Below are 9,433 nucleotides of genomic sequence, written 5' to 3'. Positions count from 1 at the left end.
CCCTGGCAGCCGTCGCCTTCCGGTTCCGGTCAGCAGGCTGCGCGTGGACAGCCCCCTTCCCTGCCAGGCCGAGGGCCTCCGCAGCCGCACTCGGGTGGTGCAGTCCATCAGCCTGCAGAGCTGAGTCAGGGCTGTCACAGGAACACAGCACCACACACAACTCCCCTGCTTTGGTCTCACACAGAAATTAAAGTTCCCGCAAACAGCACCAGCGTCCACGCCTCCTCCGGGCCCAGGCACTCCGACTCCGAGTCCCCCGGCGTCACACAGCCCGGAGGTCCAGGGAGCTCGCCGGACTCGCCGAGAAAGAGCAAAGACCTCGAAATTCAGACATCGCAACCAAAGCCCAAACCAATGCGACCGCTGCCAAAGCTTACAATTTAGGCCTTAACTCCTGCAGGGGAGGGCATTGCCAAATAACAGTAACAATAAACAGGTACTTCCCCAAACCGAAACACTCAACAATCCAAAACCCATATTGAGGTCATTAACCACAGACCATAGCAGAAACGTAGTGTAAGTTGGACAGAGCGTAGACAGGGGAGAGAAAAAAACAAACAAAAGGCTCTCTGGTTTCAGCTTCTCCGGGGTCAGCCACTCTCCATCACTCGACAGCAAGCCGCGGGCCGCGAACCTGGACATCAAACAGAGCGGGCTTGAGTGGCCCGACCCCGACCCCCGTACCCCACTCCTCCCCGGGACCCCCGACCCCCGTACCCCCGACCCCTCCCCGGGACCCCGACCCCCGTCACCGCACCCCTCCCCGGGACCCCGACCCCCGTCACCGCACCCCTCCCGGGCCCGACCCCCGTCACCGCACCCCTCCCCGGGACCCCGACCCCCGTACCCCCACCCCTCCCCGGGCCCGACCCCCGCCACCGCACCCCTCCCCGGGACCCCGACCCCCGCCACCGCACCCCTCCCCGGGACCCCGACCCCCGTCACCGCACCCCTCCCCGGGACCCCGACCCCCGTCACCGCACCCCTCCCCGGGACCCCGACCCCCGTACCCCACTCCTCCCCGGGCCCGACCCCCGTCACCGCACCCCTCCCCGGACCCCGACCCCCGTCACCGCACCCCTCCCCGGGACCCCGACCCCCGTACCCCACTCCTCCCCGGGCCCGACCCCCGTCACCGCACCCCTCCCCGGGGCCCCGACCCCCGTCACCGCACCCCTCCCCGGGACCCCGACCCCCGTCACCGCACCCCTCCCCGGGACCCCGACCCCCGTACCCCCACCCCTCCCCGGGCCCGACCCCCGTCACTGCACCCCCTCCCCGGGACCCCGACCCCCGTCACCGCACCCCTCCCCGGGACCCCGACCCCCGTACCCCACCCCTCCCCGGGCCCGACCCCCGTCACCGCACCCCTCCCCGGGACCCCGACCCCCGTCACCGCACCCCTCCCCGGGACCCCGACCCCCCGTACCCCACCCCTTCCGGGACCCCGACCCTCAGTCACCCGGCGACGCTCGGCCCCCTCCCCTCCCCCGGACCCCCGCCACCCCCCCTCCCCTCCCCCGGGACCCCGACTCCCATCACCTCACGATGCTCAGGCCCCCTCCTCGGTCACCTCGACCCGGACCCCCTCCCCGGGACCCCAACCCCGGTCACCCCGCGATGATCAGCCCCCTCCCCATCCCCGGAACCCCATCGCCGACCCTCCCCGGGACCCCAACCCTGGTCACCCCGCGATGCTCGGCCCCATCCCGGCCAACCCGACCCTCCCCGGGACCCTCGCCCTCACCGCGCTCACGCCGACTCGCCCTTCTCGATCCGCCGCACCAACGCCACCAGCATCTCGGCCATCTTGGCCGTCTCGCGGGCCTTCTCGTCGGCCTCCTCGGCCCGCGCGGCCGCCCGCCCGGGGCCCTGCAGCTGGTTCAGGGCGCTCTCCTCCGACGCCTCCACCTGCGCCCGCACGGCGATCAGCAGCTTGTCCATCTCCCAGCGGCGGCCGCCGTGCGCGCGGCTCGGCGCCGCCAGGTCCGCCCGCATCTCGCGGATGAGCGGCAGCAAGAACTGCTCGAAATCCTCCTCGGGCTCCAGCACCTCCACCTCCTCGGGCTCGGCCGGCTCCGCCGCGTCCACGGGCCGCATCTCCGCCGCCTGCTGCGGACACTCGCTAGGCCTGGCCGCCGAGCTCCGCCGCCCCGTCCGCACTCGGGCCCGGCCTCAACGCGCCTCCCGTCCGGCCGAGCGACCAGCGAGCCACTCGCCAGCACGGACGCGGCCGACAAAATGGAGGCCCCGCCGTCCGCCGGCGCGCCGCGCGCTGCGACCGCTCTCACGACGCCGGCCGCGCCGCTTTACGGCCGGCTCGGAGGGGGCGGGAGCGCGCGCGGCTATAAAAGGCGGACGTCGCCGGGGTCCGTGCGTCCGGCCGCGCAGGCGCACTGGGCCCGCTCAGCCTTGCGGGCTGGCAGGTTTTTCTCGGTGGTCCCAGTGCGGGGCTCGGGGCGGGCGGCCAGGTTGGCTCGCCTCAGGGACGAGGGCCCCAGACCCGCTCTCGGGCCCTTCGCCCTGCGTGTCGTTTCTTAGCTGAGGTAATTATTTGGGGGCGTCGAAGCCCCCAGCTGTTGGACCTGTTGCATTTTTTTTTAACCTTATAAACTTTTTATTAAAATGATTTAGTGTCCAAATGCAGGTCTGTACTATGAGCTTCCAAACTGCAGCAAAGCATGCTGAAAGTGCCAGTTCTGTGGCTTTCACTTCTCAATGCCAGCTGCCTTCAAGCTCAACTCTCCTCTCTGAGTTGCATTCTTAACGCGTTAAAAAGATGTATTCATGGATTAGAGAGGCAAAGGGAACGAGACAATTCTTCCATCGACTCGCTCCCCAAACGGCGGCAATGGCAAAAGCCAAGAGCGCCATCCGGTGTCCCACGTGGCCATTAGCAGGGAGCTGCTGGCAAGTGGAGCAGCCGGGATGCAGACCGGCAGGTCGCAGCTTAGCCGTTTCTCCACAGTGTTCACTCCAGGTCCGGCTCACGTCAAGACTGTAATAGGTCCAACAGCGGGGGAGCCTCTTTTTGGGGAGCAATGAAGGACTAGAGCCAGGCAGGGTACCCGTGGTGGTGACCTCTTCCGGCGTGCCTGCTGAATGGCAGAGGATGAGGTCCTGGTGGGGTCAGCAACACCTGGGGGCTCTGAGTGTAGCCAGCGGTGTGACCCCACTGCAGGGGAGCCCCCGATGTGTGGGTGGCCCCACTTCCCTCTTTAGGTGGGTAGGGTGGCACTGCTGCAGGAGTTGCCTGGGCCTGGAGTGCCCGTCTCGCTCTGTGCTGGTCACCCCCGTGCAGTCTGATTATGGCTCAGCCATGTGGGCACTCGCCACCGTCTGTGCACCGCCATGGATGTCAGTATCTTGGCTGGGCCACTGCCCTGCGCCCTCCTGGGCTGGCGGCGCAACTCCAGGCGCCCAGGCATCTTAAAGGGTGATTTCCACGGGAAAGTTCTCTACCCGACAGCTCCGCACCCCCCAGGGCACAAGGCCTGGTCTGACTCACGCTGAAGCGGGGCTGATCCATAGGTCACTGCACGTGGAAGAGGCGTTGTACGCCTGTCTGCCCTACCTGACCTCACTGCCTGCCCGTTCTATCTAATCCTGTGCTTAAACTCACTGGACACAACTTGGCATGTGCTAGTAATTTGCTGGAACAGTCGCCCAGCACACATTTTGGGGAAAGATAGGTTAACTCCCTGGCCTATTGACTTAGCCCCCAGACGACAGCAGGTGTTTCAGGAAGCCTGTTTGCTTAAGTGCCACAAATTTGGCCTTTGTTTTCAGTCAGTTCATTGGAGGTAAGCTGCTGTTGTCAACATGACAGTTAAAGATGAGAAAAGACAAAAGCTGAGAAAATGCTTTGTGAATGCCAAATTTGGGCACACGGTAAGCGCATCTTTTTTTTTTAAAGATGTATTTATTTTTATGGGAAAGACAGATTTACAGAGAGCAGCAAGCACAGAGGAAGGGTCTTCCGTCCAGTGGTTCACTCCCCATGTGGCCACGTGGCCGGAGAGGATGAGTGGGAGCTTGGAGCCTCTTCTGGGTCTCCCATGTGGGTGCAGGTTCCAAGGCTTTGGGTCATCCAATGGTGCTTTTTCAGGCCACAGGCAGGGAAGGGAAGTGGAGCAGCTGGGACACAAGCCGGCGCCCACGTGGGATATCCGCAATTGCAGGGAGGGTTAGTGAGCTGAGCCACCACGGTGGCCCTGAGCGGACACCTTGTATCAGACTTCTCTTTGTTGCTCTTGTAACAGCCCTACTTTGTGGCTTCATTACTAGGTCAGCGGTAGGGCCTGGTGCTGGGGGGACGCAGAGCGTGGGGAACATGGATGTCTTGTTGCAAAAGCGTACGGTCACTTGGGAATTGAAGTCACACCCTCAGAATCCAGCCATCGCGATCTTTAGGGCACCGAGAACCACAGCCACACAGAAGCCTGCACATGGCCTTGGCTGTGTTCATACCGCCAGCATTAGACGTCATCCCAGTGGGTGAGTGCTGAACCATGGGGCAGCCCAGTGCCGGAATACAGTGTGAAGAAGGAAGTGAGTTTTCCAGCCATGAAAAGACCTGAGAAACGTGTGTGGCTGGGTGAGAGGAGCCGAGCCAGGTGGCTACTGCCTGATTCCAACCTGTCTCAGACTGGAAGAGGCTGGATACGGAGCCATGGCCTGGTGAGCAGTCATGTAGGATGGAGGGGAAGGCAGGCTGTTCGGGGCAGTGAAACTGCTTGGTCCTGGAGCATGGTGTGGAGGCCTGTCCTGTGCCCTGGTCCAAACCCCCAGAACACTGAGCACCGCAGGGACCCTAACGTAAACTAAGCACCTGAGGACTGTGACACATCACTGTGGGCTGTGGGTTGGAGCAGTGTGCCACTCTGGGCAGGACAGGACAGTGGGCCGTGCGAGGGGCAGGAGAGGACAGTGGGCCGTGCGAGGGGCAGGAGAGGACAGTGGGCCGTGTGAGGAGCAGGGACAGGAGAGGACAGTGGGCCGTGTGAGGGGCAGGAGAGGACAGTGGGCCGTGTGAGGGGCGGGGGGAGGACAGTGGGCCGTGTGAGGGGCGGGGGGAGGACAGTGGGCCGTGTGAGGGGCGGGGGGAGGACAGTGGGCCGTGCGAGGGGCAGGAGAGGACAGTGGGCCGTGCGAGGGGCGGGGGAAGGACAGTGGGCCGTGCGAGGGACAGGAGAGGACAGTGGGCCGTGCGAGGGGCACGGGGAGGACAGTGGGCCGTGCGAGGGGCAGGAGAGGACAGTGGGCCGTGCGAGGGGCGGGGGGAAGCACAGGAACGCCTTACTTGGTGTTCAGTTTGGCTGGGAACTTCACAGGCTACTTCACAATTAGTTGATTTAAAAGAAGAGAACACGTGGTTCCCACCAAGTGGGCGAGTTGGAAAACAACACCACAGGTTAAGCCTCTACCTGCAGTGCCGGCATCCCACGTGAGCACCAGTTGACATCCTGGCTGTCCCACCTCCAAGCTAGCTTCCTGCTAACGCAACTGGAAAAGCAGTGGACGCTGCCCCTGGAGCTTTGGGCCCAGTCACCCATGTTGAGCTAGTTGAAGTTGCAGAGTCCTGGTTTTGGCCTGGCCCAGCCCTGCGTGTGCGGCCATGCTGGGAGTGGACCAACACATGGAAGGTCTCTCTCCGTCTCTGTCACTCAATCTGTTTTTCAGTTTTTCTAATAAGTAAATAAATCAATAGATGTTAAAAAAAAAAATCAATCTTGGGCCCAGCGCAGTAGCCTAGCGGCTAAAGTCCTCGCCTTGAACGCACCAGGATCCCATATGGGCGCCGGTTCTAATCCCGGCAGCTCCACTTCCCATCCAGCTCCCTGCTAGTGGCCTGGGAAAGCAGTTGAGGACAGCCCAAAGCCTTGGGACCCTGCACCCGTGTGGGAGACCTGGAAGAAACTGGTTTCTGGCTTTGGGTTGGCTCAACTTTGGCCACTGCAGCCACTTGGGCAGTGAACCAACGGATGGAAGATCTTTCTTTGTGTCTCTCCTCCTCTCTGTATATCTGCCTTTCCAATAAAAATTAAAATAATAAATTTCAAAAAGTTTATAAAAAAAAAACCATTATTGGGAGTGATCCATGGGCTGGAAACCATTGCATCACGGATGGTCATTCTGTGCCCCCCACTGGGAGGGCACCTGCTGGCGGCTGCAGTGCTGTCCCAGGATGGTGGTCACAGCTGAGCCCCCTGGCAGCAGTGCCAGGAGTGCAGCATAAGCCGTGCCAGTGCCGGCTGCACAGCAGGTGCACAGCCACCATGGTGACCCTGGCAAGCCCCGGCAGGACCCAGGTCCAGGCAGCAGGTGCATTTCCACAGCAAAGCAGCCTGGGTCCACCTGCGAGGGGCAGGAGGGCTCACGGGTCACAGGGAGAATCTCAGCTTGCCACGGCTCATGTTTATTACAGAAGATGCTTTGTGCGGACACACCGGTGGCGGCCCACTCCTCTGGCCGCTGATGCTCTGCGCCCCCGGCCTTCTGCATGGCTCTCCCCGCCCTGGGTCTGTTCTGCTCCATGCAGCCCCGATGAAGGCCCCGGCTCGGGCTCACTGCCGTCGGAAGTGAACGAAGAAGGTCCGGATCTCCTTGGGGTAGATGGTGATAAGGGGACCTTCTGGTGGCCTCAGGAGGTAGGCGGGGCGGCCTGTGGAACACGGGGCAGAGGCGTCTGTCCAACATGACCCTCGGCCTAGGCTTCTTCCCAGTATGTCACCTCCCACAGGACTGGCCCTTAGCGGCCCCTTCTGTCAGGGCTCCTGCTACTGTCCCAAGGCTCAGCCTGCCATGAGGGTCCGAAACAGGGCGCCCTGGCCCCACGAGCCCCATGGGAGCTTGCTAATGGAGACTGGGATAGGTTGCCCTCCCTCCCCGGGAGCTCTGGAAGCCACAGCCTCGCCTTTGGGAAGGACATCTGCTCATCCAGCCGCCACAACCCACCTTCCCTTCCTCCCTCCACTCATCAGTCTGTTCATCCAGCATCCAGCCCCCAGCACACTGGGCAGCCACCCTGTGCCCTGTGTGCCTGGTACAGGTGGAAGGAACCTGGACCAAGAACACACTTGGGGCCTAGAGGAACTGGAGGCACCTGTCCCAGCTGGGGTTTCAGAGGGACGCGGGAGCAGGCACTAGGCAGATGGGCGGTGAGGCGTGCAGCTGCCTGGGGCACGGTGGCTGCCACCAGCACAGGTGAGTGGCAGCCGCTGGACACATGATGTGCAGTGTGGATGCACACATACTGCTCACCGACACGCCCAGCTGCAGTCCTGCAGGGGCACACCCACCCGAGGCGGATGGGGAGGGCCGTGGAGACACAGGGGGAAGGTGGGGGCGGGAGGACAGTGGGCTGTGTGAGGGTGGTTGCAGCCTGCCTAGGACCAGGGTCAGGAGAGGGGCTGAGGCAGGGGTTTCCAACCTTGGCGGCTGCCAGCCTCTGTCCTCCAGCTCCAGCGATGAAGTGTGTGCACATCCCATGTCCCCGTGAGAGAGCGCTCCTCCACGGCCACCAGGGACCCCAGTCCCCGCAGCACGGCCTGCGTGGATAGGAGCCCGGGGAGGGCTGGGCTACATGCTCTCCCATGTCTGAGCAAGAGGCAGAAGCAAGGGGCCATGGCACTGGCTGTAAGTCCTTAGGGACCCAGGGACTGTTCTGCACCTGGCCCACCTGCTGCTCTGCATGCTTAAGGCAGGCCTGTGAGGGCAGACATGGTGGCCCATTTCCCAGATGGGGAGGCTGTGGCTGGACAGGCAGCCACTGAGTGCTGCCTGCCCCACGGGACCCCTTTCCTGCAGCGGGCACTATGCCTGGCCAGGGTGAGGTGGTGCTGCTCTAGCCTCCATGCAGAGGGCATGGGCGGTGCCTGGGGAGGTCTTATGTGCTGCCAGCTTGCCTTGCCCCATTCCCCTTGGCTCCAAGGCCGTCCCGGGGAGACGTCCCGGGTTTATCCTGGATGGTTCTGAATCACCTTTGTTCTCACTCTTGACTTTGTCCAGGAGAACAATCGTGAAAGCATGTAAATCCACACAACCCTAAGTCCATCTGTGATCTGGCCCTCGGGGTCCCGGGTTTCTACGCCTGGAGTGGGCAGGGTATGCCAGGGAGGTCAGTTGGGTCTGGGGCAGGACTTGCGTGGCCAGGGATGGCCTTTACCTCCAGGTTCAAGGTCACTGCCTGCGACAGGACTGGGTCCTCTCCGACCTCGTACAGGTGGTGGAGCCGCAGCAGGACGCGGCTGAGGTCAGCCTGGGTCTCCCCGGGACGGCCTTGGAGGATGTAAAGGAGGTGGTGAGGACCCCCGCCAGCCAGTCAGCCCTGACACCCAGCACCTCCTGCACTCCAGTCCCTTAACACTGTGGCTGGGCCCCCACTGAACGTTTCATGCACTTTGACGGGGGTGGGAGGGGTCTGGTCATGGGAGGGGAGCGTTTCCAGACAGACTCATGTCCCCTCCCTCCACTCCAGGTGCTGGACTGAAGGACCACACAGGCACCAGCTTCCCCCTCTTCCTGCTGTGCTGGGAGCAGCACAAGACAAGACTGAACTCCAGCTGTGGGGGCCCTGCTGGACATGCTGCACCTGTCCCCAGCTGTGCCCACCTTCTGGAGCTTTCTCCCACCTAGGGATGGGTGTTGTCACACAGTGGCCCCTGCAGGGGGCAGGAGGGAACTGCAGCAGCGGGCAGCCCACTCTGCGCTGGGTCTCCTGACCTACCCTGGTCAAGTAAGGCTCAGAGCAAGCACAGAGTGGCCACACGTTCAGCAGCCTGCCCACGTGCAGCCCTGCGGGGCAGACCCACCCGAGGCCTCTCGGATGCTGTGGCGGAGAGCAGAGGGCTGCAGAGACAGAGCAGGAAGGCACTCCTCGAGCCCCACAGCCATGAGGGGCAGGTGACTCAGGGGATGGGCCTGGGGAGGGGGTTCCAATCCTCCGCATGAGGGGCTCCCAGGGCCGGCTCTAGTGGACTCCCCCCCCTCCCCTGCTTTCTTGCCTCTGCCCTGGCTCAGACCTGGGGGCCAACACTCCTTCCTCTCCTCCTGGGCCTTACTAAGCACTTTTCAGATGTGCCAGGGACCAGAGGGTGACCAAAGGTCCTGCCCTGGAGCCACAGCAGAGTCGGGGAAGAGGGAGACAAGATGCAGCTGCAGCCTTAGCTCCTGGAAGGTGCTGCCTTCTCCAGGAAGCCCTCCCTGATGCCTTGTGGGACCACTGTCTGCACTGACTGGAGCCAGCTTAGTCAGACCGAGCCCTTCGCCTACCCTAAACTCTGCTCATTACTTAGCGCCTGGCCCAAGGGCTCTAGATGAAAGAATGGATGGAAACTCCAGATGGCCAGGCTAGGCAGGACATAGACAGCGGTCTGGACTTGGCTGGATGGCAGGGGGTAGGGGATGGTGTGAATGAGTGCTGTGGGCTGGC

General features: G+C 63.0%; 2 protein-coding genes and 1 long non-coding RNA gene across 3 annotated transcripts in view; 1 reads left to right on the top strand and 2 right to left on the bottom strand.

Moving 5' to 3' along the window:
• Window positions 1-455: 455 nt before the first annotated feature.
• LOC101518999 (MORF4 family-associated protein 1) lies at window positions 456-2,262 on the bottom strand. The gene is made up of 2 exons (XM_004579229.2): window positions 1,748-2,262; window positions 456-634 (listed from the first exon to the last, which is right to left on the bottom strand). Exon 1 carries the CDS (start codon window positions 2,098-2,100, stop codon window positions 1,753-1,755), a length of 348 nt encoding a protein of 115 aa, XP_004579286.1. The 5' UTR covers window positions 2,101-2,262; the 3' UTR covers window positions 456-634; window positions 1,748-1,752.
• A 197-nt stretch (window positions 2,263-2,459) lies between these two features.
• On the top strand, window positions 2,460-6,558 carry LOC131481414 (uncharacterized). The gene is made up of 3 exons (XR_009246314.1): window positions 2,460-2,546; window positions 3,790-3,891; window positions 6,428-6,558. It is a non-coding gene; the product is annotated as an uncharacterized LOC131481414 (long non-coding RNA).
• The window catches only part of MAN2B2 (mannosidase alpha class 2B member 2), a 133,889-nt gene continuing 130,853 nt past the window's right edge, over window positions 6,398-9,433 (bottom strand). Inside the window, exons 18-20 of the mRNA XM_058670312.1 lie at window positions 8,168-8,280; window positions 7,433-7,550; window positions 6,398-6,664 (exon numbers count right to left, since the gene is read on the bottom strand). Coding sequence (XP_058526295.1) covers window positions 6,567-6,664; window positions 7,433-7,550; window positions 8,168-8,280 — 329 coding nt within the window. The 3' untranslated portion in view covers window positions 6,398-6,566. The remainder of the gene's footprint in view (window positions 6,665-7,432; window positions 7,551-8,167; window positions 8,281-9,433) is intronic.

The sequence above is a fragment of the Ochotona princeps genome, chromosome 11 (assembly GCF_030435755.1).
Source record: "Ochotona princeps isolate mOchPri1 chromosome 11, mOchPri1.hap1, whole genome shotgun sequence".
NCBI lineage: Eukaryota > Metazoa > Chordata > Mammalia > Lagomorpha > Ochotonidae > Ochotona > Ochotona princeps.
This window is presented reverse-complemented; position numbering and strand designations above follow the sequence as displayed.